This window comes from Struthio camelus, chromosome 5 (assembly GCF_040807025.1).
Source record: "Struthio camelus isolate bStrCam1 chromosome 5, bStrCam1.hap1, whole genome shotgun sequence".
Classification (NCBI taxonomy): Eukaryota; Metazoa; Chordata; class Aves; order Struthioniformes; family Struthionidae; genus Struthio; species Struthio camelus.
The window spans coordinates 18596340-18612830 of NC_090946.1; the positions used below are offsets into that span (position 1 = coordinate 18596340).

The 16491-nt window shown below is 47.7% G+C and overlaps 1 protein-coding gene and 1 long non-coding RNA gene across 3 annotated transcripts in view; one reads left to right on the top strand and one right to left on the bottom strand.

The window, feature by feature from the left end:
* The window catches only part of CD81 (CD81 molecule), a 53162-nt gene extending 44015 nt beyond the window's left edge, over positions 1–9147 (top strand). For both annotated transcript variants that reach the window (XM_068944825.1, XM_009674437.2), the window contains 5 exons: positions 705–779; positions 3171–3278; positions 4236–4337; positions 4988–5080; positions 5690–9147. In XM_068944825.1, the coding sequence (XP_068800926.1) occupies positions 705–779; positions 3171–3278; positions 4236–4337; positions 4988–5080; positions 5690–5752 (441 nt within the window). In that variant the 3' untranslated portion in view covers positions 5753–9147. The remainder of the gene's footprint in view (positions 1–704; positions 780–3170; positions 3279–4235; positions 4338–4987; positions 5081–5689) is intronic.
* LOC104143752 (uncharacterized) lies at positions 6542–16377 on the bottom strand. The gene is made up of 3 exons (XR_693965.2): positions 15273–16377; positions 13357–13393; positions 6542–11908 (listed from the first exon to the last, which is right to left on the bottom strand). It is a non-coding gene; the product is annotated as an uncharacterized lncRNA (long non-coding RNA).
* Between the last annotated feature and the right edge of the window lie 114 nt (positions 16378–16491).

Below are 16491 nucleotides of genomic sequence, written 5' to 3' on the forward strand. Positions count from 1 at the left end.
CTTGCTTTCCCATTTGACTCTGATGTAGCTTTAAAGCTTTCAATTTCCAGGTGAACAGACTGGCCACGCCAGAAAATTTTTCCCAGGATATGAACAGAAAGATGGGGGAAGGCTTTGGGGTGGCAGGGGGGAGGAGGAGGGGTTTTGTAATTGTACCAACAGGGTGGGGGCTGTGGGAAAGCATCAGTGTTAGTATTTATGCAAAAAACTGCAGTAGCCTTGCAGGGCTGTGAATGCCAAGAGAGCTGGCTGTAAATCATACCCTGATGCCCTGCTGCTGCTCCTCAGCTGAAATGTGCTTTTAACCCTGCACTGGCAGCTCCCATCCCTGGAGCATCTGTGGAAGAGCAGGAAGCTTGCCTGCATGTTCCTGTAGCCACATGAAGAGAAGCAATTTGTCTTTTGGTGCAGGCTGTCCTCATACCTGCTAGTCCCTGCGTTGGGAATGATTCTGCTAATTCCCCTGTTATGTTTAAACATAACAGCAGGAAGTTTGGATATGGAAAGGCAGTAGATGACTTTTAGGAAAATGCATTTGGGTGAAGCGTGTCTGCATGAGAGAGAAAACAGTTTGAAGTCGGGCAATACCTTGCTCTGATCTCCTCCATCATTAGAAACGCTGCTCCACGCCCCTGCCCACCTCATCACTTCTTTTACCCGTAGCCAAATATGTTAAATGTCTGTCTCCTGATTTGTTTTCACAGTTCTTTACTTGCCTGGTGATCTTGTTTGCCTGCGAAGTTGCGGCTGGAATTTGGGGATTTGTCAACAAAGACCAGGTAAGATGGCTCCAAAACCTGAATTTGTGGGACTGGGAGGCTGGACACAGCTGTAGTGGATCCTTGTATGAGTTGTAGTTAAGGTCCGAAACTGAGACATGGGAGCTTGGACTAGCTGTGTGACCTGGGCAGGTCACTTAACTCTTCTTGGCCTCTCTGATGAACCCTAAACGTGAACGCTTGATGGCAGAGACTGCCCCTTATGGACTATAGTGCAATTTCTGGAGTAAAGGTCCCCAGGTCTCACCTGGGTCTCCTAGTTCCAACCATGCTGTCAGTCACAGCATGGGTTGCTTCTTGTATGATGTGGTGAAGTAAAGCTATCTGCACGTCCTAGGTGCCAAAGAGAAGAGAGAAGGGGGTTTCTGGTGCTCAAAGCCAACGTTAGGCTATCCGGCAGAGTAGGAAATGTTGGCTTTGTTAAGGAACATGAGTCGGCTTCATCTGTAGGTGGTGGCCTGCTCTGCTTTCAAATACATCTAGGCACCAGATGACCAGCTCAGTTGGGAATGGAAACACCCGTGTACTGATTCGCAGGGGAGAACCTGACTTCTGCAGAATAAACTCTTCTGTGGCTAAGCGTATTACTATGTAGGCAGAGAGCTGTTTCCTAGCAACTTTGGTGAGATAATTAACCTTTCTAGAGGGGTGTGTGCCTCATGCAGATGTTAGTTTGTCAGTCCTGAAGAGTCCATGATGTGTGATCAAGCTGGCACACAAAAATGAAGACCCCAAGTGAGAAGGAATTCTCTGTGGAGGTTGCTCTCGAGTCTGGGGAGAAGGCACTTGGATGCCAGAGCGTAAAGCTGAGAAGTTTAGGATTTGTCAAGATGAGAGCAATGACCCAAGCCACTTAAAGTTAATTTTGCAGTTTAAAATAAATGGTGGCAGTCTGCTGGCCTCATCTGCTTTTGCAGCCTTGTCAAATGGGCTGTTTGGAAGTCCCGCTAACGGGGCTTGCTTCTCCCCTGCCTCTGCTGGATGCATCCTGTTGAGCAATAAGGGAGGAAAAGCAAACGTTGGGCGCTCAAAGCCGAGGAGAGTCAGCAGTTGCTCACGGAGGTGTGATGAACCACCATGCGCGGGGAGAGGACAGCTTACTGATAGTGTTCCCCCACCAGGCAGGCCCTGATGGTGGTGGATAAAGTGGAAATTACACGTGCCCTCACAACCCTTAATGATACTCCTTGGGGGGCAGTTGTCTCCTGATGAAATAGGCATGGGATGCTGCTTCATGAAACTGGAGGCAGTCTCGCTCTTTCCCTGGTTTGCCCGAGCTAGTTGAGATGCAGGGAGCGAAGCAAGAAGTAGGATTCCTTTGTTCCTGTACCAGAATCAAATGGTTTGAGCAGAGAATATTGCCCTCCAAAACAAAACTTTCGAGCAAAATTGGAGAAAGTGTGGGATAATTGAAATCGGTCTCCTTTTTATTGCAGTTTCTTTTTCGTTTGCTAATCTAGCATGCACTGCCAAGAGCAGATGTTCTGGAAAGCACTTTCCCTTTTGTACTTACTCATATTTTTTCATCTGCTTCTCATGCATGCCTCCTTTCCTCCATCTTTCCCTAATCATTGGAAGCTGTTAGAGGAGAAGCCACAAGTTCAGCCTCCCTGAACACGATGGTTCCTTTTGCTCTTTGGAGCAGAGGCTGCTGCTACGTTCCCCCACGAGCGGCTGTGGTTCATGGGAGCAGGTGGCAGAGTAAGAGCATGGTCAAGGTTACTAATAAAACCATTTACAGGACAGGGGTGCCTAGACCCATCTAGGGACCGAGCAGGATTGATAGCTGTCCAAAGCACCTAAACTTCCTGACCCAGGTGAGCTGCCTACCTAGGCTCAGTGTGCAACCTCTCTTAAATTCCTACCATCCCCTCCAAGCCAGGCTGTAAACTGAGGTGCCTTTATCTACAGACTTCCTTGCTTGCCCACCCCAGCTCCTCCCGACTTCCCTTCTGTGTCATTTCACTGCATCCTCAGTGGGAAACCTAATGCCTGCTTGCTTCATTTCCAGGTATACTGTAGGTCAGAACAAGCTGTTTCTGCGTTCCTGGTAGCAGTAACAGTCTCGGATCTTGTGGTTCACCATCCATGGCTTGGCTGGCTTTGCCTGCTATAGAGAGCTCAAAGCATTTGAATAATGTTGGCTGAAACCTCTTAGCTGGTGAATTAGGTTCTTAATAGTTGCTCTTCATAATCCTGGAAGGATTTGATCCCTGTGAAAGAGAGGCCTTTTTTACTCACCTGTGTGAATAATCAGGGTCCAAATCCATTAAAAACTGCTTATCTACTTGTGGGTGACCTTAGGGAGAACCTGCCACGTTCAGGTACATTTGCTAGATGAGTTTGCTTGTTGTCCTCCGGCTGAAAGGGATTTTTTCCTGCCCTCCGTAGATAGCCAAAGATGTGAAGCAGTTCTATGACCAAGCGTTTCAACAAGCACTCATGGCAGAATCGGAGACAAACAACGGGAAGGCCGTAGTGAAGACCTTTCATGAAACGGTAAGATGTTTGAGGCCTTGTTGCACACTTTGCTTAGGTTATATGCCGTGGGTCACTGACGAGCAGGATCCCATGTGTTGTGAAGGGGCATGCAAAGTAGCAGGCCCCACAAAACTACTTCCTGCGTGCAGTTATGTCATCTTGTAAGGGCTGAGAAACGACCATCACCATGCATAGACTGCTCCCCGCGGAGGAGGAGGAGGAGGAAGCAAGGTGAACTACAAGTTCTTGGGCTAGGAAGGAAGGAAGACAACACTGAAACTTTTGACGCTTAGGATTGAACTGGAACAAAAGTATTCGCAGCACAGGGCTTTTGCTGCCTGTTTTCCAGGCTCTGTGTAAAAATCTTCTCTTTATAGGAATTATCTGTAGCAAGAGAAAATGAGAATGTGGGAGAAAAGAGAAGAAGTGGGGGTCAGGAAAATAAACAGGAAAACCATGGTCTAAGGCAGATGATGTTACATTCGAGTTAGCCTGTGGAGTTTGCTGTTCTTAGATGTCAAGTAAGAGTTGCATCGCCTTAAATATTGTCCTTTTTGTGCTGTGCTAGGAAGTCTGGCCTGAGCTTTAATTAAGTTGCTTTTCATTTACCTCAGTACCCCTGATTAAGTAAAATGCAGCAGCAGAAAAACATTGCTCTGAGGAACTAATTCCAAGAGTACTTCCTCTCCTCAGCAGGAAGCAAATCTCTGGAGAGGGTTGTGTTCTTTCTTTTCCAGGATCTCAAGCCCAGATATAAGTATCTGCAGTTATTGCAGGAAGCAGCTGCGTTGCATGCAAATACAAAATTGAATTTGGAGAGTTAATTCCCCTACTCACCCCCCTTTTTTTTTTTTTTTTCCCCCTCCAAGATGACTCCTAGGTCATGGGTGGCTTCTGGGATGTTTAGTGGTGGGGAAAGCATTGAAGGAGAGTGCTTGCAAGTCTACTAATGCTGTTTCCTCTCTCTCTGTGTAGCTGGACTGCTGTGGTCCTGATGCTGCAATAGGAGTAATCACTCCCTTATGGAGAGAGGACCTCTGCCCAAAGAAGGACTCCTTCCTGAAAAGCCTTTCTCAGGTAGGCATGGCTGCTTTTTCCTTGGCACAGCTCCGGTGAGGAAACTTGCCTGCCAGGGAAATCAATCCGGTCGCCTTGTTGAGGAGGAAGAGGGGAAAATGACAGCTTTTGAAATTTTTGTGCCTATGTCTTCTGTCTTGGCGCATCCCTGAGGAAGCAGCTCTGTGTTTTCCAGCTCTCACGTGGCACTGCTTGATGGAGGGATGGTGCGGAAAGAGCAAAAGAGTGGGGTAGAAGAGCCCTCCCCACAGCGTTGGAGCTGCTGGAAATGGAGGGGCTGTCCCAAAGCAGTGGAGACCTCCACAGGGAGCCAGGGCTCAGGAAAGGGCACTGGTCTTCCTCGCTAGCATGGTGAAAGTACCAGCTAGCGCTCTCTCCTCCTTTGTGTAGCGGGTCGTCAGAAGTTCCCCATTGGTCCTTCCCTTGCTGTTCGAGTTTTTGGGGGTGAAGGCATGGAGGGGTGAAATCCCCTGCCTCTGGCAAACTGGCACGAATTCCTAAAGCCAGGTGTTCCCCCCCCCCCCCCCCCCAAAACATGAACAGGACAAAGGGGAAAGCAAGGATCTCAAACCTGTCTTTCGTTCAGCGTGGGTGTCTGTGGAGGGTAAGAGAAAAATAGGCTGCCTGACATTGGTTGTTCTCTGCTTCAGATGACCACGAGCTGTCACAAAAAAATTGATGAGCTGTTCTCTGGGAAGCTGTACCTGATCGGTATTGCTGCCATCGTGGTTGCTGTGATCATGGTAAGTGCGAGCGTATGGCAGCGCACTGATGTGCGACAGGAGCTCTGCGGCTTCAAAAGCCCAGATGACCCTAAAGGCAAGCAGGGAGCTGTGAACAGTGGCTGGGCTAGTACCAGGCTGGTCCTCCTTCGCCCCGCTGGTCCGAACCTCTCCTCTTCCCCACGTCCAAACTGCTCGTTTCTCAAGCTGGGACGTTTGGTCTCTGCCACGGGAAGGGGTTTGCTTTCTTCCCCACAAGGTATTCCCCTGCTCCCCAGCAGTTTGTGGCATTCGCTGGTAACCCCGTGCCTCCTTCAGTGCTAAAGGCTGAGCTGAAATGTGAGAGAGATCTTGGAGCATTTGCTGCGTATCTGGCAGGCAGGAGGCTTATGACGTACCATCACTGCTGCCAGAAAGAGGGGAGAACATGATCTTATCTTGAATTGGCCAGCTCCTAATAAAAACGGCATCTCTGCCTTTATCACTGGTACAAGAGTGTTTGGAAGAAAAAGGAGGCCAGGGGAACAGTGCAGGACCATGGGACGTCCTAATCTGTAGCTGGGAAGAGGAGGTGGGCTTCCCTTGTGTCACAAACCAAAGCCTCACAGGTGGCCTTGTGTCTCCTTGCAGATCTTCGAAATGATCCTGAGCATGGTGTTGTGCTGTGGCATCAGGAACAGCTCTGTGTACTGAGATGTGAGAGCTGGGGAGGGGACGGGACGGGGGGAGCAGGGCGGACGGCGCTAGAGGGAACCCCAAGTGCCACCAAGTGACCAGGAGACATTTCAACAAAAGACAAAGAAAACTATGTATATAAATACTTCCAATATTACCATTCAGTACTTATCATTTTTATTTTGAAGTACTTTTTTTTTTTTTAATAAATAAAACTTTCCCATATCCTTCTGGCTGAGTTAGTTACACATCAGTTTTGTGTGATAGGGAAAGCTGCTGTAGCAGGAGTTTTAGTCCTTCCTACCCCTTCCCACCCCAGTAATTCAGAGATAATGTTCATGGAAGATGTACAGAGCAAAAGGCTGCAGCCTATTATCAGAAATCTTTGCCTTGGTTTTTACTCTCTTTTTCGATACTGACTTTTGTTTTTTATATATACGTAATTGGATGCTGAAGCAGGATTTAGCATTCGTTCATTGGTTCTCATCTTTTCCACCCGTCACCCCAACTCCCTGGTGTTTCCAAGTCTGGCTGTAACTGCCTGAAGCCTGGTAGAAAGGAGAGGAAGCGGCCCCAGTCGCCTAGGTGAGATGTACCCAGGGGGATATGGGGGATGGATTGTTCCTATCGAACCTGTTTGCGTTGCTAGATAAACTATTAACAGAACATTTAAATTTTTCAGCCTCTGAAGAGTGGGGATGTTTATGGCTTTTTGCTTTCTTCTGGGGGCTGTAAATTTGTAAATTGACTCATTTACGTTGACTCATTACATTGAAGGGTCAGTGCCTGGGGTGAATTTAGTCTTAGTTTTTCAGATTTAACAAACTGAAAATTAAGTCACTTTTTTTTTTTTTTAAACTTCCTTGAATGTTTCTTTATAGACATATAATGTTTTGGGGAGAGTCTAGTGCTGTACTTAGTTTTTAGTGTTATGCTAATGCTTACATACAAATGATATTGGAAAAAAAACTTGAAAAAAAAATCCTTAACTTTAAAAATCATACATTTATATTATACAGGATAACTTTGGGGGGCTCCCTGCCATATACATACACATTTGAAATTTAATCTTTGTATCACTTTCTTGTTCAACAAAATTGTCCTTGCTTGTAGCATATTGTCACACACATTAACATTGCTAGGAAGCTTTCCTAACTTGGACAAAATGTTTATTTTTAAGACCTTCCATTTCCGATGATATTAACAGTAGGAAATCAGCTTATCAAAGCAAGGGAATTCAGGAATTTCGATGGCACCAGTTGAAACACTTTCTTGTGACCTGCTATGCTTTGATTGCCAATGAGATGTATGTGGCTTCTAGCGTGCGCCACCCTGGCGAGGTAGCGGGACAGCTGCTACCGTGTACATAGAGGGGTAGGGTGACCCAGGTTCTATGTAATTAAAATTAGAGTGTCTCTAAAAAGATGATCTATATGTATAGTTCTATAGATATATATTTTTAAGCAAAGCCTTTTCCTTATATTATGGGCACTTGAGCTGGAAATGGTAGCCTCTTTCAGCTCTTTGCCACATTGAAGCAGATAAGAGGAGGAGTTAAAATTTGTCATCACCTTCCTCGCTTCAGGAATATTTCTATTTCTAAAGTGTTTTGCTCTCCCCTTCACCTTGAAGCTGTGACGAACGCCAAATCAGATCGGGAGAGAGAGACCTGTGTTCATTTTAAGGTAGTACCTTGTCCATGGCACTTGGGTACCATAGCCTTTGCCAAAACAGGAGAGGAAATGCCTGCACTGGGGCAAACTGATCCATTCAGAAGCTTTTCTCCCCTTCCACTCACCCCTTTTCTGTTCTTGCCTTTTAGTATAGGGCCTTTAAAAAGTATATACCTATATATATCAAGTTGTGCTAGGTAAGAGGAGGAAGTGCTTCAACAGACCTTCAGTTTGAGGGGGTTGGACAAGAAATGATTCAGCCTTAGAAACAGCCTTAAAGCAACACTGCCCTGAACGTCCACTTTGTGCACATTGAGAACGAGACTAGATTTCGCAGTAGGTAGCCCTTTCCCCTACTCCCCAGCATAGATCCTTCAGGTATCTACTCTGTTATGTGGCTATATGTATATGCATCACCCGAGCATGTGTGTTTACATATACGTGCATCAGGATTGTTAGTATACAGAATGGATGTGTAACTTGCCGCCTTTTTTGTTGACTGTTGATAAATGTGTATAAATATGCCATTAAGCATTTTGATTCTGTTTTCTTTCCTTATACTGTATTTTTGATATTGTTCAGTATTCAGTCGATGCTGTGTAAGTAGCTGAAGCTCTGTTTGAAAACGGACGGGGTCTCCCTGCAAAGAACTCGATGCAGGTCAGGCATGTCCTTGGGCACTATAGCTTTGGGGGTTTGGGTTGTCCCGTGCAGGAGCGATTGGGAGAGAGTGGTACTTTGAGAGGGCGGACAGCCGTGGGAGGAAGAACGGCAGGATGTTTGCTCAGCCCGTGTCCCTCCTGGATGGGATTCACTCTCTGGCTCCTATTAAGAGGTGACTGGTGGCGACTGCAGTGAGCTGCAGCAGCAGCTACCTCCTCCTCCAGCGGGGACGTGCTGTGGGCACCCGGCAGCGTGGGAGCCGGGAGAGGGCCTGCTGAGGTGGGAGGATCGCGGGAGGGGATGGAGGAGGAGTTTTGCAACGGGAGGGTCATGCTGTCTTCGAGGTTGTTAGCTGAGAGTCCCTGGGTTGGACTGTGTGGTCATTAGCCAGAGCAGGAGCAGGTCACCAAGGGGAGAAGGGGGAGCTGGTTTGCTTAAGAGTGATGAAGTAGCTGAGAAACCAGCATGGAGAAACTACTCACATGGGTCTTCTCTAGGCTGACCTCCTGTGATGATGGAACAGAGTTAAAACAAACACAACGGGGGCTTGCCTGTTAGCAAGTACTTGAGATCCAAAAGTGACAGAGCTCTGCAGCCAGTCAGTCCCAAAGCTGGCCAAGGTGAAGGGGAAAAACACTGAGTGGGTAGCGCTCCTAAATCTTTTTCAGATACTGTCCCGCATAATTGTGTGTTTGCGTGCGCAACGTGGGGCTCCATCTTGCTCTCCCTGTCCCGTTTGTGGACTGAGTTAAATTGTGGGCTGTAAATACAAACCCTCACTCTGCAGGAAGCATCTTCCCAGAGCAAGTGACACCTGAGAAAATGGTTGTAAGCCTGAGCGGGGAGGATGAGAGTGAGGGGTTGGGAGAGAGTGAACTGGCCAGGTCTGAGTTCAAAGACCACAGCACAAGGTCAAACAGAGCTGAGCTGCTGACAGCTTAACTGAATGCTTGGGATTCTTTCCGAATGTGGAGCATGCCACAAAGCAGTGTGTTTAACTTCTTTCTGCCTTTCTTTTTTTTTGTTTTTTAAAGAAACAAAACAAAAGTCAATTTAATAAACGTTTCTCATAGTGTGCATAGCGTGATAAACCACTGCAGTCTACAACCAATTAACCTTAACACCAGGATGCTTTGTGAACCAGGCTTCAACAGCACAGGCTTAGCAGCCTCTGGGACGGGGTAGGCGGGCAGGCTGGGGGGGCGTCTGCAGCGGTGCCAAGGGGAGGCAGATGCTGTTCGCTGGCAGCAGCGGCTGCTGCAGTTGTGCCCCCCTTGAGCTGGGGGGGGGGGGCACAGCTGTGGGGGAGCTAATACATATTGCAAAATCTGATGACTGTGTTGAAATTTAGGGGGGCAGAGGTGGCAATACTGTGCATGCTCAAGGGGCTTCTCCTAAAGTGACGGGGAACAGCCCTAAACACCCTCTGCTGACACTGTTTCTGCCACTGCCTGCCCCTCTGCACCATCGGGGAGAGCCCTGCTGAGAGGAGAGCCAGGGAGGAGCCCTAGCGCTGTGATCCCACAACTGCCTGCCTTTCTTTGCCCCATCTTGGGACTTTTCACTGCTTTTGTAGCACGGATGTCCGGAGGCAGCCCCCAGCCCTTGCTGCTGCTGGTACAGAGAGGGAGAGAGCGCGGGGCGAGGGAGAGCTATGTTCAGCTGCCTCCAAAGAAAGGCAAAAAGCCCTGCTCCCGGCAGCTGTGCCCGTGCTAAGAGATCATGCCCATCTGTTGTTCTTTCACTTGTTTACCTGAATGTTAATGGAGTCGGACATAATGACTTCTAGAAAGAAAAAAAAATTGATATTTAAAAACAATAAAAAGAAACAACACAAAAACCTTTGTTAGTGGATTTTTAATGATGTGTTGTCAGAGCTTGTTTCTTTCCAATGCGTGCAGACTTCTGCCACGTCTTCCAAGAGAACAGCGTTGCTGGTTCTTGTATTCAAGCAAAATTTAGGCTTTAGGGAATGCAGTCCTTGGATGACCCTTGAGGTGGTTTCCCATGAATAGGATGTTCTTTGCTTCCTGCCTTAAAACATTTGGGTTGTGGTGCTGTATTGTTGCTCCAGATGGGGATAAAATTATTCCTGCCTCTTTGGAGCTAGGATTAACCTGATATGAGTCACTGTCAGACTCAGGCTGGTGTTCAACAGAGACAAATGATAGTGGAAACAAACTGGCAAAGCACAGTATGTATTTGGCATCGGAGCTACGTGCAGGAACAGCAGCGCCTTGGGATGTTAGCCCTGAAGCATAGCTGGGTTCTTAAACCTCCCCTGGCTAAATGTGATCCCCTCTGCTGGCTCCTTAGGTCTGAATATTAACACTGATGTGCTCAAAACAAATGAGTCATATGCAGTGCTTGATCTGAGATGCTGAGAGAAGAATCAGCCTACCAGGCCCCTTTAAGGTGCTGTTAAGCAAAAACACTAGTTATTCTTGGAAAATAGCAGCCCTGCTGGGTAGGAGCATGTGAGGCCGCACGGATAAAGCCACTATGAAGGGAAGGGGTGGGTGGAAAACTTGCAGCTTGCTTGTTCTCATGTTACACTGACAAGGACAACTTACACTTTTTTTTTCTTTTTTTAAACTTTCATCTTCGGAGGCCTGCAGAGCTTAGAAAGGAAGGAATAGTCAGAATAGTCACTAGAGACATTACTGTGGGCTTTGACTCCTATGAATATTTTTGTGCATCCTTTTCTGTCAAAGAACAATTTTCACAGATAATGTAAGTATGAATTTTTCTAAGCTATAGCAAGTTGGGACTTTTTTCACTGAAATTCTGTCTCCCCTCCCCAACTGTTTTTTTTAAAAATGTCTAAACTGTTTCCCTTTTCAACTGGAAGTTTGGAGGTTATTTTTGCTTTGGCCAGCTCTATTTCATAAGTGGATTCTAGGCTTTTAAAAGTAGCAACGTGCCTAATTGTTTCCCACTAAGACAGTTGGGACCAACAGGGAAGGCATAAATTGCTATGTCCCTTCCTTAAGAGGTTGTTTAAGCTCTAATCAGGTCTCGCAACATTCCCACAGAGGGAAAATCGAGCCAGTCCTCCCATAGGAGAGCTGTTCAAGGCAGAGGTTGCTTTGTAGAACAAGGGAGGGCAGCACCCTCCCTGCTGGATGCTGGCTGTATGGTTCCCCCCTTCCCTGGCTGTCAGCTCCACTTTCCAGGGTGGGTGATGAAGAGCCTGTTACACAGTGGCTGTGCCCAAATTCCTGCTCTGAAGTGTTTCCTTTGCTGGGCGTGGCTGTGTGGTTCTTCCAACTGCAGGAGAAGAGGGAATTTCAGTTCCAGGGCAAGCTCAAGCTGAGGGAAACGTGACGGTGCAGGCATCAGGACGTTGGCTCTGTGGTGGGATCAAAGCTCTGGCGCTCACGAGAGTCAGTCTCGCTGAGGACGCAGACAGTGGTCTATCTCCTGCCAGTTGCCAGCTCGCGCTGTGTCTTGGTGGAGGTTCAAGCTAGGTGAGAGTTCACTGGAGGCTGTCTCAGCAGGGCATGAGCTCTGGCATCCAGCTGGTGGATGGCTATGCGTTACCACCACTGTTAAAACACATCCACTCTAGCTGTCTTAGCAGGGTGGAGACAAAACGCCAAAGTTGTGAGGATGTAGGGAGGTAACTTGCCGTTTGGAGAGCCCCCAAAAAAGAAACTTGCTTGCCTGTGAAGCTATTGTCAGGGCTAGGTGAGCTGCTGACAGTCAAGGAGGCCTTCAGAAAAAAGCAATCATTTCAACAAGCTTGTTTGCTAGCAGGGCTAGGAACCAGTGGCTGCGCAGATGAGGTGAATGGGAATGCGGCCCTGAGCGAGGGAACATCTGCTCTCAGTGAATGCTGAAGGGGAGATGCAAACATAACTACGTGACTAGGTCTGCATTAAGTGGTAAAGACACAGACTAGAAACCAAAATCTCTAAGCACAGAACTGCACAGTTTAGCAAAAGGTGAGGTGTTAATCCAGTACGTTTTTGCCTGACCATTCCTACCAATTTCAACACAGCATCAGATTACCTGGCACAGGGCATACCCTAAGCAGGAGGCTCCATAGGCAAAAGTGTACTATTTCAATGTAAATGCTTTGGCCAGCCTCTGGCACTTGGTGCGTATGAAGTAGGCAGCTGGATGCTTTCACTTCAGAGCCCAGGGAGCTTGAGCAAAAAGAAAACAGCACGCAGCCAACTAAGCATGGTGTGTATATGTTTTCACATTTGCAGATGCGTTACAGAGAGTATCTTTGCAGCTGGGCATGAGAATGTGGATTGACTGGTGTTTCCCCACTAGTTTTAGATGAGCCAATGAGCCAGCTCAAATGCCAGTGGTTGCAAGTAATATTTCTAATTAAAAGCTAATTACTTTTTTTTTTTTTAAGTATTTCTTGGCCCTGTGTTTCTAGGGCACTAACTCATGTTAGAACACAGCTTTGCTGAGTACCAGTGAGGTGTTGGTGTTAGGTAGGCAAGACAGCTTGTGTATAACACTGTGCCTGCAGGCTGGGAGTAAGCTGGGGAGTTTCCCTCTGGCAAGGTTTAGAGGTGTTAAACACAAATCTCTGTGTTGACTATAAAGTCACATCAGTTAATGAAGTGTCTACAGGTTATGTTCTAACAGGAGGTGTGGGGAGTTTTAGGGGGTTTGTGTTTTTTTTTTTTTTTAATATTAACTTCAAGGCACTCGACTAGTTCAAACGCTCTCTTTCAGCCCTGCTCAACTGCAGTATTAAACACACTGGGGCCAATGATAGGAAAGAAAAAAAAAAGAGGTGAGAATTAGGAGAAAGCTTTTTAGTAAAAATATGCTGTAGCTAAATCAAAATGAACAGAGGGTCCCCCAACTATTTGGGGTTTTGTTTTGTTGTTTTTTTAAATTTGAAACAACAATTGCACAGCACATTAATTTGGTCCTAAACAATTTCAGCTCCTGCTCCCCCTCAGATGTCGTGTGTGGCATCTCCTACACATACATGGTCTCTAACAGAGCAAGGGATGCAGGTTCTCAGCACAGGTCCTCTCCAGGTCAAGCAATAACATTGGTATTTGAAAGAACAGGTTGATGGAAACTGGGGTTTGGAGCTTCATGGCCTGCCTGTATTAAGACTAACGTCACAGTAACTACTTTGATAATAGTTACCTTAGGGGAAAAAAAGCACCAACATGGATAAACAGCACTGAAATAAATCAAAACTGCTTGCAGGTGAACCAGGACCAAATAAAAATACTAAGCAAAACTAGTGAGCAAAACTCTGTGTAGAAGAGAGTGTCAAACATTGAGCTCCTGGAAACTCACCCAACAGGATTTCATGGCCACTTGTAGACTTTCCTTCCTGCAAATGGGAGAGGGCAAATCTGATTATTTCCTTCAGCCACTACCTTTACCCCATTCTGCCCTGGTGCAGCTGCATCCTCCCAGCAGAGGACAATATGGTCTTTATTACTGTGCTATTACTGATTTTGGCTATAGGAAAATACTCCTTTCCCTCCCTACTTCCTTTCAGGACCTACAGCATCAGCTAAGCATAGCCAGGTCAGACTCACTTCCATCCTCACTCCAGATGCATAACGAGGTGAAAAAAAATGCATCTGCTTGCTCTCTCTGGCTTGCAGGATCTCAGTGGCTCACTTGTGTCCGACAGATACCGTGCCACTATTGCTTCCTAGTCCCCCACTGCAGAGACCTATGGCAACCGTTGCAGTCCCACCATAAGGAGCTTCCCCCATTTCTGAGGAATTGCCCCTTTCCAATAGCCATGAGGACAGGGGCAGGAACTGCCTGCCAGCGTCTACCCTGGCCTCTGACAGCAGAAGCAGCAGGAACCTGCCGGCTGAGTAGCAGAACCTGTTACCAGATGGGCACCAACTGACAGATGCGTTTGCAAGAAAGGAGCATGAAGCTCCCACCAGCAGGGCTGTGATGTGTATGCATTCGCACAGGCCACCCCCGCATGCAGGGAGGTGCTGGCTTCCTGCAGGCGCACAGGGCCACCTCCTCCAAGAAGCCCACGCCGTGGTGGAGCTGGCTCCTTGGAGCTTGCACACAGAACACGCCGCCCTCATTTGGATGATTTCCCGCACCACAGTTAGAGCCGCGATCCAGCCCCTCATCCCTCTTCAAGCCACCTTAGTTCATATTGGCTAGCGGAAAACGCTTTACCATCTGTTCATCTTCAGGGCCTGACTCATTATTTTTATTTCAGCTGTCACCAAGCAATAGCAAAAAAATCCCAACACACCAGTATATCCACCACTACAAACTGCCTTGTCCTCAGTCACCAGAAAAAAGTAGCTCATCCCCGGATTGCTGCAGTGTGTGGTACTGATCTTCTGCAAAAAGGCAGGAAGGAGAAAATGGGTACAGCCAGCTTCTGAAGGTGACTTTGGCCATTAACAGACATAGCTTCCAGGTGAAAACTGAGCAGTGACTAAGCCTAGCAATGCCAGTGGCCTCCACAAATCTAGGAATGGGGCTTGTCCCTGAAGGCACCCGGATTCGTGGATGATGGAGAGACTGGAGGTGGCGTAGCCCTTTTCTGCCCTCCTGAGCTCCTAACTAACGTAGCATTACAACCAGGTTTTAAACCATTTCATCCATTTGCACCAGACCTTCTTTGTCTCCACCCTTACAAAAAAAAGGGATATGCCACTGCCTACTCCACATCCTTTCCTTGCCTCCTCCTTTTTACTCTCCGAGATTCACTCCTGGTACGTCCCTGACATGCTACACAGTGTTACACAGACTTTACCTGTGTTTTAGTCTTATTTCCCCTTTCAGATGGTTTCCTTGCCTGTTTACTACCCTCCCCATACCTGCTCCTGCTGATGTACCAGAGAACTCTTCCGCTCTTCCTCCCTCCAGCCAGGAACCCATTTTAATGGCTGTGATCACACTATTTTCAAAAAGGATCACCAAATGGGGAAACACCTCTAGAACTGTTGATTTAAAACTGCAGCACAGCTCCGGCCAGACGAAAGACATTTTGTGCTAACCTTGTTACTGCTGCCAAACGTATTCCAAACACAGCTCTCATCTCATAAATTACTCATCTCATAAATTACTGTAGTGAGCAACACTCCAGAAGGCAAAAGTGTATATATATTTTAAAACTCACAATACAAATGGCTGCAGCTTATATTACAGATGACTCACAGCGAGGCCCCTCTTGAAGGGCTTCTGTGAAGTCTTTTAGGACACAGACACAAACTTACCTTTTGGCAAAGAAACCGAGATGAAACAGGGTTTGGATGCTGTGGAAAAAAAGGTGCCACCAAAATCCAAAATGGTAGGACTCCACCAACAGTTCTGTCTTTTGTTGCAAAACGATGATATAAATCATCTACAAGGCCTGGACTAAGTCCTATGTTTCTCTTAATCCTTCACTGCTGGGCAACCCGATTAAGTAAAGGCCTGACCTTTAGCAGCTCAGACCCTTTGTAGGCATTAATTTAATTCCATTTAATGACGAAGCCCCCACAATCATGCGACGCAGTAAGGGTGCGTGACCCTGCGGAAGGGTGGAGGGAAAAAGGAAAATCCTGCAAACTTCTGTACCGCATGCTGCGTGTATGGCACTCAAAGAACAAACCTTGCTCTTTTTTTTCCTGAACACACTGTAAATGAGCTAAATATTGAAGTCACTTGAGAAGTCTATTTTCACTGGAAATTTAAACTTTTCACTGAACGAGGGGAAAAAAAAAATCAAGCACCTTTGGCCAAAACCAATAAAACATTTTTAGAAAGAATTCCACTTTTCCAAGCATACACATTATGTTCTTCTGGGACAGAAAATGGAAACTTTCTTTTTTTGGCTGGACACTGGTTTTATGCCTCTAGTGACTTGGAAGTCTTCTGGTTGAAAAATAAATACATACAAATTAAAAAAAAAAACCAAAAACAAAACAAACACCAGACACTTCCTCTGACATTTTCACTGTGGCCAAACGCCTACTTTTCCGATGAGAAAAAAGGCTCTGCTGGACGTGTTTCTGCCAGGCGGCTGCGGGGATGCTCGGGAGGCGGCGGCGGTGCCCTCCGAGGGGCCGGCTCGCCGCGGGGCCGTTAGGCGGCGAGCTCGACGCTTGCCGGGCAGGCGGGGGCGGCCGGGACCCCGCTCCGGCCCCGCACACCGCGACGGCGGGGCCGGCCCTGCCATTGCTGCCCGGGCCGCAGGGCACTGCGCCAGCAGCGCGCCCGCCTCCCCACAGCCTGCAAAATGGCGGCGGAGAGCAGCGGGCGCCGCTCGCGGTGCACCCCGGGAGCCGTAGTCCCGCCGCGCCGCGTCCCGCGGAGGGCCCCAGCTCGCAAAATGTCCCCCACCTGGGGGCAAGCGGGCGAACTACAGCTCCCAGCATGCAAAGGGGCGAGGGGCGGGTGAGGCCTGGGTGGTGCCTTCCCGCCTTCCCCCCCCCCGCTCCGCTTTGCCTGCTG